Source organism: Hypomesus nipponensis, chromosome 10 (genome assembly GCF_054491055.1).
Source record: "Hypomesus nipponensis isolate SF chromosome 10, ASM5449105v1, whole genome shotgun sequence".
NCBI classification, from domain to species: domain Eukaryota; kingdom Metazoa; phylum Chordata; class Actinopteri; order Osmeriformes; family Osmeridae; genus Hypomesus; species Hypomesus nipponensis.
The window spans coordinates 13,235,688-13,254,185 of NC_140370.1; the positions used below are offsets into that span (position 1 = coordinate 13,235,688).

The window sequence follows — 18,498 nt, forward strand, 5'->3', positions numbered from 1 at the left end:
TAAAACCACCATCAGGTCCAGAAATTACTGATTTGTTCGCCTCTGGACTCCAGAACGTTAGCTCCGGAATCAGCGGATATCCTGGTCCAGTTGCTTGTAGACCCAGCCCATATGCTACGTTCACCTCGCTTCCCCTTTCCAGGTCTATAGTCTATAGTTTCTGGAATGATCTTGTCCTGTCCTGCACCAACACTGGACACTATATCCAGGACTACATCTCTCCCTTCCTCAGATAGTCACGAATCCTTTGCTACACAAAAAAGTCACCAAAAAAGACCACTAGAGATACCAGTACACATTGTCTCTCTTCATTCTAGGACTGTTAGTCACCAAGGAGATCAGGGATAGTAGAGAAAAACATTCAATTCAAGATATTTGATCCGATTGACAGAGATTCATATAGAAGTCTTGAAAATCACCCAGTTTCATAGGATCCAAAGTCACACCTTCCTTGTTTGTGATTCACCAACATGTAAGTCATCTGATTTAACTCCTGAATATGCACTGTGTTTGTGTGTGTACGGTAGGACCATTTCCCAGCCTACTACACCTGGTCGTCTTTACTGCTGTGTGTAGCTGTGTGTATGCACCCGTGTGCATTTCCAGAGTCGAGTCTGAGTGAATCTGCTTTGATATATCTTTCTTACCTATTCCTGAGCTAACCCCCGTCTCCACCCTACTCCCAGGAACTGGGTTCCCCAGATCTAGGCCTGCCTTTGGTTAGAATACCAGTCTCAAGGCCTGTTTCTGGTCACAGTTTTAAGGCCTGCCATTGGTTGAGGTTGCAAGATCGAGGCTAGCATTTACAGCTTGGACGTTTTGTGGGCAGTGCACCATAGAAGGAGGTGTTACCCTCTACTGCTGGGCACTGAGTTACAAAACCTGGGGTTGGGGGAAGGACGGCAAGTGTAGGTCTGGGTGTTCCACAGATCGCCCTCTCCTTTGGATCCATAGAGAAAGATACAGAGCGAGAGACATAAAGAAAGAGAGGGAAAGTGAGTGAAATAGAGAGAGGGGGGGGCTCTGTGCGCATCTGTGTCATCACGTCCGTGTCCACTCGCGCCTCTCTCCCTCATCCCTCCCTCCCTCCCTCCGTCCGTCCTCTCCTCCGCTCCTATCCCCTGAAGGGTCGAGGTGGGGGCTTTCCAATCTCCACTGAGATGTTGGTGTACAGGGGGTACTTCTTCACCTGGACCAGGTGGTACGACAGCGAGCTGATGCCGTCCCGCCTCATCGTGTTTTTGGTGTTCTGGATCTTGTTGAACCTGGGAGAGAAAGGGAGAGAGAGAGAGAGAGAGAGAGAGAGAGAGAGGGGGGGAGAAAGAGAGGGAGGAGAAAGAGAGGGAGAGAAAGCGAGGGAGGGAGAGAGAGATTGCATATTACATTTCTAAATCACCGTTAGCACTTGCTACCTCTGTGTCGCCCTGCAGGTGGCGATCTGAGCCCGGTGAAAGTCACAGCGGAGCAACAAACACCATCTTCCAAGGACTCTCCCATTGTCTCACGGCGGCACTATGCTGCCTCTGCCTTTTACATTCAAATATGACCCGTTCTTAGCTCTGAAGCAGGAAACCAGACAGCACACAGAGAGGAGAAGGAGGTCTGTGATGCACATCCAATCTCCAGAGGGCAGCGGAGGGGTGGAGGAGTCTCTGTGTGCCTGGCCCTAACCTGAACAGCACTCTCCCATGTAAGGCTAGGCTAGCCAAGTCATCTCGTGTGACAGAGAGAGACAGACAGCGAAAAAGAGCAATGAAGCATTTAATACATATGAATAAGAGATGTGTTTAGAGCTAGGTCGAAAGAACAGTTCAAGACAGAGAGACGGAACGCACAGAGAGTGAGACGGACAGAGAGGGAAAAAGAGGGGGAACAGAGGGTGGCAGAGAGATGGATAGAGGAGGGGGTAGAGATAGAGATAAGGAGAGAGAGAGATGGAGAGAGAGAGAGAAGCGAGGGTTAAAGAGATTTATCTATAAATCTACCAGGAGGAGAGGATTAGTGCCTCTGTGGTCAGAATGTGCTGCAGTACTATATACTTAATCACTGTGACCCAGAGAGGGAACTCAGGATACATATGACGTGGGACACCAGCCAACATTCTTCACCCAGGGAGATTCATATAGGAAATCCTATTTATGATCTTGGAAATCTGGAAAGTACTTATTGTTTTTATTGTTGTCTTCTTCCCTAAACCAATTGAATCTAGTCCCAGTCCCAGACCTAGTTATACACGGGCATGGATGAACTGCAGATTCAGTAAAACGTCTACTTTCCAGCATAACATGGACTTCAAACTCTGATCTGTTTGCGTTATTGACTCCCTGAGGCAATCCAGCAGTGAGGAGATGATTTACAAATGCAGAAATAAGGTCGCTAGCCACTCTGTGGAGAAACCAGAGCCTCCTAACCCCTATTTCCTACGCATGAGGCAGTACGGTGAGCCAGGGCGTGCTAATATGCTAAGAGTGGGGGAGAGGTGAGGAGCGTGCGGATTCAGGCACAGATGAGAGAGGGTTTCCAGAGAGGGGATCTGCCTCATACCTCTGGTTAGCCAAACACAACTGGGGGGACAGGCACAGTCCCACAGATGAGGTCAGCATTCGTCCACAACTAGAGGACAAACACTCCTATCCAGGGTTATTTATCATTTATGCTGTTCTCTCTCTCCCTCCCTCTTTCAGACAGACAGGCAGAGAAGGATAGAAAGGCAGGCAGGCAGCTTGAAAGCATGTTGGTTGGCCGATATAGTGTTTGAAGTTATGAGAACAGGCCAAATGCAAAACACCCCAAACATGACACTTATGGTTACATTAGTGAGGAAATGCCAGCAATGCAGACAAACAGAAAACAAACCAAAACCACAGCCATTTCTAGGGATTGGTCAGGAAATGGCTTCAGAAAATCTGAACATTAAAACTTCAATCACCAGAGTTACTAGGCTAAGTGTAACGTATTTGTTGCGATAATCCTCTTTCACTTTCACCTATCAATGACGAGATTATCCACTGTCGCAAGTGCAAGCCAACCAATGTTTTATGTTTGTATTTCCCAGAAGAAGCTAACTTTCTGCTTAAACAGTTGTTGTGATCGCGGTTACTTCATCTCAGTTCAACTCTATTCAAACACGGAAGGAATAAATGTAATCACAAATGATTTCCCATTGCAATACTATGTTTAATTAAGTGACCAATAATATTTTACGAATAGACATGTTGTGCTACTCTACTGTACGACAACACAGCAGAGTTGCACAACAGCACTTGCCAGACTTTTCACCTCAGAAATCTGGTCAAAGACCAGTTATTGACCTTGTTGACCAGACTACCATCCATTTGATTCCAGGAACTACTGGCAACTCATTAACGACGGCATGTTTGCATTGTGTGGTTATTGACATTGACTGGTTGGTCATCTTCATAACCCAAATCCTCTCACTGACAGAAAGAGCAGCTGTTTCTCAGAAACAAACGGATAAACTGTCACTCTTCTTCTTCTCTGCCTCCAGGGATCTTTTCTTCATCTGAGACCTCACCATGGGAAACACGTTCATGGCATTTATTAAAGGCGTTAATAATCGGCCCTGTGCAGACAATGCATCCCAGCACCTCCGTTGCTAGGGACATCTGTCCCTTCCCAGACTACAACCCGCACCCAATGTTCCTCAACAGTCTGAGCATCAACTCCTCCCAGCACCTGAGTGACCACTACGCTGTCGTCCAGGGCTCCCTGACCCCCCGCAGTTGGACTCCTTCACCCAGGCCCTGCGCACCACCGTTGGCCCCCAGGGGATTGTCAACATGGGAGGGATGGGGGTGGTGGCCCTCTCCCTGGCCGTGCTCTTCAGCAGCCTGGCCAGGCGGGTGAGGGGCCAGTTTGAGCCAGAGACGGGCCCCCTCCAGGGCTGGTTCGTCGAGGAGGAAGGAGGCAGCTACCCACCGCAGGTCTTGCTGATCAGCGACTACCCAAGGCTGGTCCCTCACATCGCCAACAACCCAGCCAGGATGAGGGAGGAGACAGAGAGTGCTTTTAAGAAGCTACACATCTTACAGAGAGAGAGTGAGAAACAGAGGACGCAGGGTGTGATAAGAGATGTCAGGGCTGCCAACTTTGTTCTATCATTCTTGATTGAACAATATCTATTAGGCTCTCTCCTCGTATTCAATATAACTAACAACGCTAATGACTTTATCCAATCTATAGATCCAACTTATGATGAATACCCCAAATATCCTGAACTGACACTTAAGAATTTGCTATTTTCTTTCAATTGTAGTCCCGAAGTTGCAGAAAAAGTTTTTCTAGAAGAGATGGAAAAATCTGAAGAAACTAGAGAGGCTTTTAGACAGTGTGAATCAAAGCCTGAGTATAAAGGCAACCAGATACGATATATTGCTCATCTGGCTGTGTTAAACTTTTACTATTCATCAGTTATGAACACATATTTTAAGCCATTCTTTGCAGACAGATTACAGATTGAGAGACTGAAAGAGAGCTTTGACCTCAAGGCTAAAGCCCTGGGCAAATGGACTCTCTGAGTTGGCTAACAAGGACAGTTGTTGATATGAAATCATGAAATCACTTTGAAATGACTGGACTCTGATTAAAGTGTAATTATAATAATAAAACTATGATAATGAGACAGGATTTGAGCCATTCCCATTTGTTAATCTTCCTGATAACATCTTGTGTACTTGTTTTTATGCGCATTTTGTGGATGAAAAGATGACAGAATGTTATTTTGAGTCTGTTTCAGCAGGTCTACACATCAGTAACAGTGGCCACCAGCGCATCAACACTTTATGAAAGCAAATCAAAGTGCGATGAAAGTAAGATCATCTGTCTGTTCATCGCTACAGCTTCAGAGTTGGAGCCAGTCACATCTATATAGTCGTCTGTGGAACTCATAACTCCTAGTGACAAACATCGTCAACACAAGCTCACCCTGAGATGTCCCCTGTCTGCAGAGTGAAGTATATACAGGAAGAGCATCCACTAGGCCTTCAGGAGGTCAGGAGTTTACGCAACTTTCTCAATTTTCTATCTCTGAAGGTACTTTGGGTGTTCAGTGCGTGAATCACTCCAGGAGGACATCCTCAGAGAATTCTAATGGGAGGAACCTGAATCCTCCACACAGAAGAAGGGTGCTCTGCCTGGCTGATAGGGTCTCCCATTCTCCTCCCTTCTCAGGACATTTATGAATAATGCAACGCTCCCTAAATAAACACTGTACCTGTCTGTCAAGGTAGCAGGAGCACAGAAAAAGAGAGGGAGAGAGAGAGAGCAGGAGAAAGAAGGAGAGAGCGGAAGAGAGAGGGAGAGAGCAGGAGAGAGTGAGAGCGGGAGAGAGAGAGCAGGAGAGAGAGCAGGAGAGAGAGGGAGAGAGAGAAAGCAGGAGATGGAGAGCAGGAGAGGGAGAGAGGGAGAGCGGGAGAGAGAGGGAGAGAGCAGGAGAGAGAGGGAGAGAGAGCAGGAGAGAAAGGGAGAGAGAGCAGGAGAGAGAGGGAGAGAGAAAGCGAGAGAGAGAGAGGGAGAGAGAGCGGGACAGAGATAGCAGGAGAGAGAGAGCAGGAGAGACAGAGCGGGAGAGAGAGAGCGGGAGAGAGAGCAAGAGAGAGAGAAAGATAACTGGAGATAGAGCAGGAGAGAGAGGGAGAGAGAGAGTGGGAGAGAGAGCAAGAGAGAGAGAGGGAGAGAGAGATGAAAAGAGAAAGGCAGGGGTGGTTTGGTTTTGGCTTCATCCATTTCATGAGTTCATCTACTCCATTACAGTTTATACAGTATAATGGATTGTTGAATGCATGTGTTTCTCTAGCTGGCTGTTGCCAATTCAGTCACACCAGATCAGTCCTTTCCCAAGGACGTTTGGGAGGAAGGATGGAAGTTCCCAGTGTTCACACAGGGCCTGGGTGTATGGATCTCCTATCTCTCCCAGATGCAGACAGGTCTTCCAGCCTGGTCAGACACAATGATGATACCTTTTCATAAGGCTATAATGAGGTTATGTTGTTCAGTCGGCCCCAGCCTCTCTGTGTGTATGGATCTCAATAGGTGTCACCCCCCTCACCTCGAGAGCTGCTGACATCACACACACACACACACACACACGCTTCCTTCCATACAGGCTGGGAATTTAACAGCATACTGAACTTACGACCAATGCATGGCCCAGCAATGGAGCTGGCATGTAAGAAGTCTTAAAAAAAATCTATTCGGATAGGAGGATTTACATGTCTGCGTTGAGCATGTTCGTGTGCAGTGTATCCAGGGTTCTTAAGTCTCATGCATGCGCTGATATCCCGCCGTTGGAGTTTTGCACCAGTGAAGGTGGTCTCGCACAGGCGTAGTTTACTTCAGAGCCATAGAAAAAGAAAATGGGTTAGGATTAGGGAGAGGGTTAGGGATGGACTCTGCGGAAGCATCCACGCCTCCGCATCGTCCATTATCAGGTGATATTGTACACCTCGGGCATTATCCCTTACATATAGCGTCAATCAGACGGCACAATAAGAACATTACATATTTGAGTAAGAGACAATTAGCCTAAGAAGACAGCTCTTCCAGTGACTGACCCAGAATGGGTCATGCTGACATTTAGGACATGCGCTAACATAAGATAGTGACATATTGCTCACGGAGACCAGACTTTGAACGACTAGGACAACTAGGGAGGCCTTGTGGGACCGAGGGCAAACTGGCATACACTGTTTAGAGAGATAACAGAAGTAACACACACATGCCAGGGTTCAATGTCCGAATGAGAGGAGTTACAATTCAATCACAAACGAGCCAGGTCTGGTACGGAGAGGAGTACGCCAGAAACTGGGCATCTCATTTGACTACCTCTGGCTGGGACAACAAGAGCTCCACCAGAGGTACCTCCTCTTAGTGTCCTCTCCTTTTCTCCTCTCCTCTCTCTTCTGCTGACATATATCTTCTCTTCTTATGTCTCCTCGTCGTTTTTCCTCCTACGTTTCCTCTCTCCTCTTCTCCCTCCGCTTCTCTCTCCCTCATTTCTCTCCTCCCTTCTCTTCTCCATTTCCCTCTCTCTACAGGAAGATTAGAGGGACTTGTAACATTGAGCCACACATATCACTGACTGCAGATGTTCTTAACCTACAATATTATTGACCTTAACTGCATTCGTATAGTAGAGGACTGAAATACAAGACCATTGATTTTGAGTGAAGTTAATTTAATGTCAATAGTTCATTCGTCTCTCTTCCATTACTACCTCTAACCCCTATTAAACCCACAGACCAGGATTGCAACCTGTTAATCCCTTCCCTTACCAAAGTGTGTCATTTTAAAACTATGCAGTTTGTATTTAATTGTATTACATTTATTCATTTGCTCTTCAGGTGGTCTCGGAAAACCTGTATTTTCAACATACACACTATGTTGGGGTTAGCTCAGGACACAGGCCATGCGGAGGTCAGATCAGGACAAGAGCCTCTGTAAGCAGCCTCTGGTATGACACCAGGCTGTACCCGACGTCCACGTGCACGAGGAACTAGCTGAATCATTTTCCTGTGCAACACATTCTCGTAAACATTTTCTGTGATAAGCCAACTTTAGTGCTCAATGAAATGCTTTGTCACAACAAGAGTTCTTGGAGTTTTGTACGGTACAGAGTCAGGTCTTTGACATAGAAACTGCCCATCCGGAGTAAACTGACCCTTGGGACTCATTAACGAGGCCAAACAAACATTCTTCCCATCTGTTTTCTGGGATTAACCAAGACTGATTGCCAATGTGTAACCAAAAATATATCTGTATGACGTGTAACTCTCTGTATAAATATCGGCTGGAATCATGTTTTAGTTAGACAACCTTGGCTGAGACGGTGTCGCGCATGTTTTTCCTTGTTTGATGCAATAAAGAGCCTTTGCATTTTGAACTGAACCCAACCTCTCCTGAGCCTTATTCTTACGAAGCAACCTGGGAAGTCCTAAAACCAGCCTTCCACACTCTCTCTCTTCCAGGACCAAGGATAGTCTTCACAGACCGTGTGTTCTCCTGCTCCCAGTGTCCTCTCTCCTTCACTGCCCAGATCTACCTCCACAAGCACATCAAGAGGTGCCACCACGACCTGTATGTCTCTCTGCTGAGGAATGAAGGGATCAGGCCAGAGATTCTGTCCTCCTCGACCACGCCCCAGCACCACTTCCTCCCTCCCCCCGGTCCCCACCCAGGGAAGCATAGACACGGAAAAGGCCAGACATCATCTCTGTGACCAGTGTGGGAAGAGCTTCAGTCAGTCAGGACACTTAAAGACACACCAGCGTCTTCACTCAGGAGAGAAGCTGTACCAATGTGACCAGTGTGGGAAGAACTTCAGTCGGTCAGGAAGCTTAAAGATACACTTTTGTTCGGGGAACACTTGAGATCCTGAACTCTAGATCTCACTTAATAATCCAACTTATATGAACATAGGAAATGTTGGTAATTGTATTAATTATTTAAAGTATAATTGTACATGAGATATTTGATTTTTAATGAAAATGTATTTTGTATACAAAAGTAAACATAAAAGACAGGCTATGTGCGATTGTTTCATTGTTTATTATTTAATTGTATAATAATAATAATTGATTCTGTATGACTTAATATATATTTTACTTATAAACATAACATAGCATGTTATTTAAGTATATATAAAATAAATACAAATATTGAATGCTACTGTTAGATGTTTGCCTGATCTATACTGTTAACATCATGTTATTGTACCTCAAGCCTTATTTCCATATTGACGTTGTGTGTTTATGTGACCTCAGGATGAAATAAGTGAGGATCAGAAGCACCAGAACAATCTTCATGCATTAATTCAAAACTGTTCATGAGGTTATGAGAACAATCCAACCTTAACACATATTAAAGATGTCTCTCCGCCACTTCCCAGAAATGCTGTTATATTGAATATTGTAATATTCTAAAGTGTCGTCAGTCGGCGTAATACAGTCGTGTTTGGTTTGCTCCAGCTGGAGTTTGATAGACAGGGCTTTCACAAAATACAGCAAGGAGGAAGACCTATGTCTTAGCACACTAAATGTCCATGTGTATCGTTCAGCACTCACCTGCAGTCATATCTACAACTGCACATGTGGATATTGACTAGTCGAAGTATTCGACTAACTAATAGACATGTCTTGTTCCTGTGGGATCTCTTATGATATTGCTGATGGAAGATGCTGTTGGGGATGTGTGCATGCTAAGTGGATTAGCATCTGTATCAGTTTTACTGGTTGAGTCAAACACACGGCTGTTCTGACACGCCCTCTCCTGGACGATCCCTGATGTTCCCTCGCTGCCGACGCCAAATGAGTTTACGCTGAGTCTAACCAAGCGAACGAGCCGCGCGCAGCCTTGGGATTGTCTCCAGCACTTAGCACACTAAGCGTGCTGTGAGGGCACTCGTGAGTTTTCCTCAGCAACCACGGCACACCCCGAGTATAGATCTGAGAACGCGGCCTGAGTACTCCCTGCGGCCCTGCAAAGTGTGCTCTTTCCCAGGGATCCGATGTACTCGTAAAATCCCTGAGTGTACTTCTGAGTGCTGTGCACTCCAGAAGTCCTCGTAGCGCACGTTCTGTAGGACGTATCGGATTTGTGGAGGGAACCGTTGGCGCCCTAGACTACCTCCCGCTACAGTACCTCGCTCTCCACTGCCATCTTGTTCATGAGAGCCCCAAACTGGGCTGTGATCAATAAGCATCTCTCTCGCGGAACACTCCTTCAGCCGATCTGGGTGATTACAGAACGTGGCCCCAGCTTCTCTGTGTCCTTGGTTACCATCACATTCTACGGCCACACAAAGGCACTGACAAGCACACACTCAGAATCCCGCTCTCGCAAACCCCCTCACACCCTTTGTGAGTCGCTCTGTCTGCGTGTACAGTAGTTGGAGCTCCATGCTAGCCATCGATTGGCCCTCTTTCACAGAGCGTGATTGGTGGACTACCCGTGTGTTAAAGATTACTCGCTGCTTCGAATGAACCATGGAAATCCATAGCAAACAGTTTATCATAAGGAGGGAGCCTCGTGAGTCTGAGAGGCTGAAGCCGGTGCAGCTGAAGTCAGGCCAGCTAGACAAACACAATGATCTGGCTAGACCACTATACCATCACACACAGACTCCAGTGCCTGAGCTAACAGGCTAAAACCTTTCCTGTTAATGACCCGCGATTGGTTCCGCCATGCTATTGGTAACCGGTGAGAAGGTACCGTACCTCTGTGGGTTGGGTTCGTTGTGCTTGTCTCTCTCGTGCTTGATCATCCGGTAGCGTCCAATTCGAACGTCTGGCCTGGCCACCTTCATCCCGTTCAGGGTGATCCTGTAAAAGAGAACGAGCGCCTTAGAACACTGAGGAACGGGGTAGCCTTGCACCTTGAACCTATACCACTGATGGTGAATATACAACCAGGTAAGCAAACCTAGAACAGTGTTTTATAGGGCATGTAAGCATTGCTGGTGGTAGCCATTTGCATTAGTTCCAATCCAATTAAGTGAATCCACTAGCCTCTCAACAACAGCCTAGGAAAGGATCGGTGTCAATCCAACCACCAGCTGGATAAAACAGGTCTGTGGGACAGGACGCTATAGCAGACACCTGGAAATGAGTCTGGAACCATCTGTAGTAAGCTCCCACTCAGCGTGTGGGGACACGCTAAGCCCTCTGTCTGCAGAGGGGATGAAACATCAAAGATGTTCATTTCCCCAGTCAATTGGTTAGTGTGTGTGTGTGTGTGTACCTTTTTCATAAATGCGTGGGCTCGCGTGTGTGTGTGTGGAGGTTGCATTGTGGGCTTTCAGAGTGTGTCTCTCAGCTCCTGAGATGGGATGAGCAGCTCTGGTGGATTCTCTGTTATTCTTCTCTTATCGGAGCAGCCAAGCTTGACATGACCGTCTACTCAAGATTGGGCTGGGCTCAACACACACTCCTGCCTTCAGAACCCAACTCCCGCAAACAGGCCCCCAGGGGCACGACCAGCGCACACGGGAAAAACACGAAAACAAACATGGAAGGGAAGCAAGCACGCGTTGAGCCGCACTTGACAGAAAGGCAATGTCACCGTGTCCGAAGGTGCTCTGAGGTATCCTGAGAGCCGCGCCTGGTGGAAGTGTCTGGGAGAGCCATGCCTGGTGGAAGTGTCTGGGAGAGCCATGCCTGGTGTGTGTGATGCCCTCTTGCAGCTGTTTGATAACCCCTTCAGTTCCCTGATCCCCTGGGCGTGGGCGGGGACCCCTGCGATTGGTCGTGGGAGTGTCACGACGCTGCCTTCGCCAATGGCGCTGCAGCTGTCGTTCGAGACCGCCTACTTTTTTCAGCGAGTAGCAGGCTTACTAGGGATAGACATAATTATGTGTGTTTGTGTGAACTAGTGTTTATGAGAGGTAAACCGTGTCTGTGTGTGTGTGTTTAATGCAAATGCATGTGGGCTTAGACACAGTTTTCTGTGTGTTTCTCACCTCGTATAACCCCACAGAAAAGAAGCCTTCCAGTTTAATACAGGACAGATTTGTAAATCCACATCTCATTGCGTTCCCTTGACCCAGATGCCCTCTGTGATCTGAAGAGACAGCTAGCAGTACTACAGACTATTAACATCTCAGGAAGCCTGACGGAAGACAAGAACTATCAAACTACATATCTGAAAGAAAGCTGTGATAAATGTAAAAAACTAGAATAGAAAAGGTTTGTGTGTGACCTTGGCAGAACAAAACCAAACCACAGAGACTTAGTTTTCATCCATTGATTCAGCTCCAGCAGATAAGGCTCCTTCTCTATACAGAATACAAGAAAGGAATGTCCCGTCCTTGATTTGAATCGTCCTTGGAAGTGAAAAATACTATCCATTCAGGATCTGAGAAAGAAAGACAACAATAACCTATTTTGTTTTGTGTTCGTTGGGGTTATTTTCACTGCTGTTCCGCTCGAAGGACAAATAAAAACAGCAACCATGTAAACATTTGCTAAACCGATCTTTCAGTACTGACCCTGTCTTTAGATTTTACGCCAATATCTATTTTGGACAAATCTATATTCTAATACAAATTCATCACATATCCAATGGAGGAGCAGGAGCACTGAAAAAAGTGTGTTGAGGTGAGTGTAACCCAGCAGGGAGGGCAGGAGTGAGGACCGTGGGAGCAGCCTACTGTGTCACCCCCCGTCTGTCTCTCCATGGAGGGCACCTCCCGTCATCCATCTGCCTACTGGCCGGGCGACTGCTGAATCTCCAGGGCTCCTAATTGGATTAATCAGGAGTCTATCACTCTCTCTCTCTTCTACCGTCTCTCTCTCTCTTCTTCCTTCTCACCCTCTCTCTCTCTCTCTCTCTCTCTCTCTCTCTCTCTCTCTCTCTCTCTCTCTCTTCTTCCTTCTCACCCGATCTCTCTCTCTGTCACTCTCTGTCACTCTCTGTCACTCTCTGTCACTCTCTGTCTCTCTCTGTCTCTCTCTGTCTCTCTCTGTCTCTCTCTGCCAACCGAGCTAATTGCATTAGTCTGTGGGAGTCGAGGGGAACAAGGATCTGTGAAGCCGCCTCATTTCCCTCTGCCAGCACGGGAATGAGAGGAGGGAAAGGTAGCTAAGAGTAAGAGGGAGGGAGAGAAAGATAAACCGAGAGAGAGAGAGGGAAGGAGAGGTGAAAGAGAGCGAGAGGGGAAAGAGAGAGAGAGAAAGTTGGGGAGAAAGAAAGACAGAAAGTGAGAGATAGAGAAAGCAGTGCTTTGCTGGCATCCTGCTGGATTAAGCTGCATCATGTGCTGTGCTGGTGGTGCTGACGGTGTACATCTCACTGCCCACTCCCTCTCCTCCTCCACCTCTTCTTTTCTCTCTCCCGCCTTCCTGTAATTACTTACAGCCCATCGAGACTGACCCAACACAGCTCCTGACACCCACATGCTCATCCACACACACACACACACACATCCATACATACGCACACCCACACGCACACACACCGACACACATCCATACATGCACACCCACACGCACACCCACACGCACACACACACCCACACACACCGACACACATCCATACATGCACACCCACACCCACACGCACACACACACGCACACACACCGACACACATCCATACATGCACACCCACACGCACACACCCACACCCACACACACCGACACACATCCATACATGCACACCCACACATCCACCCACACAAATATCCGCGCACCCAAGCACACCCACTCTCTTTGTTCCTCATGTCTTTATTAAACCCAGCAGCGGGAGTTTGGATGTAAATGCAGAGTCAGTGTCTAGACAGACACACTGGGCCTGGGGAGGAGAGGGTTGGTATAGAAACTCACAGCCAAAATGAGAGTTCAGTTCAGATACCTTCCTCTCGGTGTCCCAATGATCTGCCTGGCACAGTGGAATCGATGTGCTGGTCGTAAGCACTGTTGACACTCCAGGCAGACTTCAACCAAAAATCCAGCTCCAGCTTAGTGGATAAGCTTTAGCTCGGAGAGCTAATGCATTCATCCCAGCATACGGTTGCTTCCAACCCAACCTGTTACAACTAACAAGTTGCAGAGCTCAGAATCAGCTCAGGTTCTTTCTGTGTGTGAATGATCGTTCCTTGCATGGCTGGTCCTGCACTCACAGATGGTGTGTTTCTGAGGATGGATGCTTGTATACCAGGGCTGGTCAACGTTGGGAAAGTAAACTACCACCGTGAGTCCTCCTCTCCAGACTGAGATGATTCCCTCAGAAGGTTAGGGCAGAATGCCAGGAGTCCAACACAACCTGAATGCGTGAATGAACTCACCAGAATGTTTCACTGAATGGATTCTAGCAAATTTCCAACTCCTGGGCTGCAAATCTGCAGATGAGATGGAATATGGGTAGGAGGGGGGAGGGGTCTGTAAAGGCTGGCCGAGGGTGAACTGGAAAGTACACACACCCAAATCCTGTACACACATCACACTCACAAATCCCCAGCCACACAAATCCAAGTCGGTTCCTCGGAGATGTTCCAATGTCGGGGCGGGGGTGGGGATACTGCAGACCTCATGAGCCATGGGCCATCTTCTCTCTCTGGCCAGCCTCTCTCTCTGGCCAGCCTCTCTCTCTGGCCAGCCTCTCTCTCTGGCCAGCCTCTCTCTCTGGCCAGCCTCTCTCTCTGGCCAGCCTCTCTCTCTGGCCAGCCTCTCTCTCTGGCCAGCCTCTCTCTCTGGCCAGCCTCTCTGTCTCTCTGCCCCCTCCGGCTCCTTCTCAGCCCATCTCATCTCAGTCCCCAGAACTCTTCTCTGCTTTCTGTCACACTCTCATGCTTTTCCGGTCTCGTTGTATGTGTCTCTCTCACTCTCTTGCTGTCTGTCTTTCTGACACACACACACACACACACACACACACACACACACACACACACACACACACAGTGTTGCCCGTTAGTGATGTGCCATGGTGGAGGCTCTCCCAGGCTGGCTGGGTGTCCTGGTGTCCTGGTGTCCTGGAGGCATGGCTGGCTTCTGCACTGAGCTGGAACGTGTCCCCCTGGAGGGTGGGGGTTGTGGTGCCGCTATTCTCTCTGACACGCTGGATGCTATATAGGGGTAGCAACACACCCGGGGGAACATCCCGCCCCCAGAGGCAACAGTGAGGGAGCAGTGAGCGAAAGGAGAGAGAGCGAGGGACAGAGATTGGAAGGGCAGAGAGATGAAAGGGACGCAGGGACAGATTGTGTGTGCCCGCGTGTGTGTGTGTGTGTGTGTGTGAGAGAGAGTGTGTGTGAGAAAGAGAAAGGGGGTGGAATGGGTACCAGGCTTACGGCCCTTTATCACTCTATCACTTTCTCCATTTTTCTCCCACTACAGTTGACAGGACTCTGATGGAGGGGGTGGGGGTGGGGGGGCAGGCTAGCTCGTTGCACCCAGCTGCAACCCCCCCCCCCCCCCCTCCCTGCACAGCGTAGCGTGCTAGCTGCAGCGCTGCCGGCCAAGCCTTGCCACAACACCCACTGTGCATTTCAAGGACATTTCAAATTGCTTCGTAACAGGCTCTAAAAACAAGCCAGGCTTGAAAGGACTCCTGGAACACTATGAAACACAACCTTCATGCTCTTTTTTTTTCGTTTCTTTATACCATTGTGTATTTACCAGGCGTTTCTGCTAACTCGCTACAGCACTTGCTTGAGTCTGTCACGCTCACCCACAACAGAATGCAACATGACGGCTGGTGTGAGGCTGCTATAATAACAGTCTGGCTGGCCAGCCTTACCTGTACAGCCAGTAAAGCTAAAATAGCTTAGTTGGGAGCAGGAGCACAGAAACAGGCTCGCTTTAATGGGTCCAGCGTATTGCTGCTCTTGTACTGAAGCTATAAAAGGAAGTGTTGTGTCTCATTGTGATTTCTCTTCTCATGTCTTTCTGATGTACAACGCAGGTACACAGTCGCACACTGTCCCAGCATGCACATACATACGCGTATGCAGGCACAAACACACACACACACACACACACACAAGCACACCCTGACAGCCTCTATCTGTGACATGGTTCTATAAACAGCGAAACACTATCCCAGCAGCGGGGGCAATTCCAAAAATGATATTTTTCTATTGCTTTACGGCGCTATCACTTTGAGATGGAGAGAGGGGCCGCGCAGATAGAGCGCTGGAAGTCACAGATCACCTCAACCAACGGGGGAGATGATAGGCCGTGTTCCAGACCTATTTATCATCCTGAAGAGAAAAACGAAGCGTCTGAAGAAATGAGAAAGTGCCGCTCTTTGTCCTCTGCTTGACACAGACATGCGTTCGGAATCAGGAATGTCGGGGGGGGGGGGGGGGGGCACAAAGGAAAGGCAAGCAGAGCGACAAATACCTTTCTGCTCTGTCTGACGTTTTAGACAGATACAAGGTCACAGACTTTGGAGGGTTTAATTCCGGTGAATATGCTGGTATGCCTTCTGCCTCATCCCCTGATCATTGTCAGTTTGCTGGTGTGGGGCTCTACGTCTTGTGATTGTGAGTGTAGTTTCTAGCGATTCTACTGTAGTTCCTGGTGATTGTGAGTGTCGTTTTTAGGTGGCTGCTGGGTACTGTAGTCCTGTGGTATCCACCCCAAGGTGTGTACCTGTTGTAGATGTCGTCGTCCTCTCCTCCCCAGCCCCAGTACTCGTTGGGGAAGCCGTTAATCTTCAGGAACTGTTTTCTGCTCAGCCCCGACACCCCTCCAAAATAACCTGCGTAGGGAAGCCTGGAGGAGAGAGACAGAGAGTGAGACCAAGAAAGTGAGAAAGCAATGGAAAGCATGAGAGAGAGAGAGATGGAGAACGAGAGAAGAGAGAGGGAGAGACAGACAGAGAAAACAGGGTCTCGGTCACACCCACTGCTTCATGGATCCCCAGCTCTCGGCATCCGCTGGACCCTGAGAGCTAGGCACAGGCTCCCACCCCGGCACCATCTCACACCCAACACCTTGTCAGGCTGGCAGCTCTCCCCTGCCGTAGAGCTCTGCCCTCTGCTACAGACAAGAGTGTCGATATACAGAGAGGGAGAGGGAGCCCACCCAGGGGAAGAGAGAGAGAGAGAGAGACAGAAAAGAAGTGGGAAGAGCTAAAAAGTGGTATAAGATGGAGTATTATGACAAGCGCCCAAGGCCAGTCAATGTGTGTGTGTGTGTGTGTGTGCGCATGTGACGTCAAAGACCGACTTCACAAAGTTAGAGGGGGGCAGACAATCACTAATGAGACCATCTGCCACAACAGAAGTCTGCACATAAACATTACAGGGGACAGACAATCTGCAATATGTGTGTGTGTGTGTGTCCCTGTAGGGGTGTGTGTGTGTGTGTCCCTGTAGGGGTGTGTGTGTCCCTGTAGGGGTGTGTGTGTGTGTGTCCCTGTAGGGGTGTGTGTGTGTGTGTGTGTCCCTGTAGGGGTGTGTGCGTGTGTGTCCCTCTGCTGGTCCTACCTGAAGCCGAACTTGTCCATGGCGATGGCAAAGTGGCGCGGCTGGTCGTAGCAGTGGTAGAGGTTGCGGTCGTCCATGGGGACGAGGTCCACGTCGCTGAAGATGAAGCAGTCGTACTCGCCGTCCCTCAGGGCCTCGGTGTAGCCCACGTTCAGCAGCTTGGCTCGGTTAAACGTGTCCTCGCCCAGCTGCAATGCACCATGGGAGGGAGAAGAGCGGGGAGTCAGGGATACTTCAACACGCGCCTCGTAATGCAGTGGAAGCTGCGCCGAGAGTCGCGTCATGTCACGTAACGGCACTGGCTATGCCAGACACCTGGCCTCGCTGGAGTGGAACACTTAGCTCGTCTTGCGCTCTCTTGTGAGTGGTGAAGCGAGCAGGGACAGAGGGGGTGTACAGCCCCTGTAAGGGATGCAGCCAGAAGACAGGCCCTCATACTGTACTGTACTGCATCATTGCAACACAGTCACTCCTGTTCTGACTGAGATCCACAGTGTTGTAGTGAAATCTTCCAAATGAAGCCTCCGTATTCTGGAGTGACGCAGAGATGTCAGTGTAATCCCTCGTAATCCCAAATTACACCATTTTTCACCCAATAATCCAACAGGTGCATAATCTATTGTCGTAAATCCGCCGTCTTTCTAAACACAAACTCTCGTTAGGTACATTTGGAGAACATTTGGTTTTGTTTGTTTGGGTGAATGCTTATGATGACTCCACAGACATTGAACATGAAATCCAAATCAACCAGTCACCTGTCCTTCCTAAGAATCAAACTCTAAAATTAGGTACATGTTCTATCATCATGATTTGATGTCACTTCGAGATTTACACCACAGAACATTGCATTTTGAGGGCATAGTTCAGGTCATTCTGTCTAGTTGATCAAATGATGAGCTGTCAAATGATTCCATTCTAGGCCAATGGCTTTAAGGCTGTGTCCATACTGGAGACTGTGGCTTAAAAGAGATTTGCAACACAACTAAACATCTGAAAGCAATATGAATTTCTCAAGGAAATATGACATTAAAGTAGAAACAGTAGGAGCAGCTAAAATGGACTCCAGATGCTTCTTCACAGGAGAGAAAGATAACATTTGTTCTCTTCTCTCAAGTCATCCTACAGCTCATTTTAATCCTCAAAGGCTTGCACAAAAAGAACATTAAAAGCTTCAATAAGTGCTTTTATCGGACAGCTGAGCCAGATAAGGTAATACATCTTAAAAAATATATAATATATTTTGCTCCGGAGCTACTGAGCTCATAAAGCCCAATTGGTTTCATTTGTAAAGCTGTATTGTGAGTTCTTCTCTGAAGCAGCTGTGATGACAGACTGCTGATGCAGTACATATTGTATAAGCACATAGCTCTGGGGCACAATGTGCCATAACACCATCTGATTGTAGCTGCACCCAAGGTCCACACCAGGAGCCATGGGTGGAGCGCGACCTCTCTCAGCCGACTGCCACACCGCCATGCAGACCGGAGAGAGCTCATGGGAATTGCTCTTTTGAAAATGTGTTTTAAACATGCCTCCATTGACGATCCAGCAAACA

The 18,498-nt window shown here is 48.2% G+C and overlaps 1 protein-coding gene, 1 long non-coding RNA gene and 1 pseudogene across 3 annotated transcripts in view; 2 read left to right on the forward strand and 1 right to left on the reverse strand.

The window, feature by feature from the left end:
• Positions 1 to 1,067: 1,067 nt before the first annotated feature.
• b4galt2 (UDP-Gal:betaGlcNAc beta 1,4- galactosyltransferase, polypeptide 2) overlaps positions 1,068 to 18,498 on the reverse strand; it is a 55,865-nt gene continuing 38,434 nt past the window's right edge. Inside the window, exons 4-7 of one of the 2 annotated variants that reach the window (XM_084707139.1) lie at positions 16,944 to 17,131; positions 16,105 to 16,227; positions 10,233 to 10,337; positions 1,068 to 1,265 (exon numbers count right to left, since the gene is read on the reverse strand). In XM_084707139.1, the coding sequence (XP_084563265.1) occupies positions 1,115 to 1,265; positions 10,233 to 10,337; positions 16,105 to 16,227; positions 16,944 to 17,131 (567 nt within the window). In that variant the 3' untranslated portion in view covers positions 1,068 to 1,114. Of the gene's footprint in view, positions 1,266 to 6,804; positions 7,050 to 10,232; positions 10,338 to 16,104; positions 16,228 to 16,943; positions 17,132 to 18,498 lie in introns of those variants that run through there. The other variant, XM_084707140.1, reaches the window with a different exon arrangement.
• On the forward strand, positions 3,437 to 4,642 carry LOC146271831 (uncharacterized; annotated as a pseudogene).
• Positions 6,299 to 7,905, forward strand: LOC146271832 (uncharacterized). Its single transcript, XR_014767122.1, has 2 exons — positions 6,299 to 6,875; positions 7,362 to 7,905. It is a non-coding gene; the product is annotated as an uncharacterized LOC146271832 (long non-coding RNA).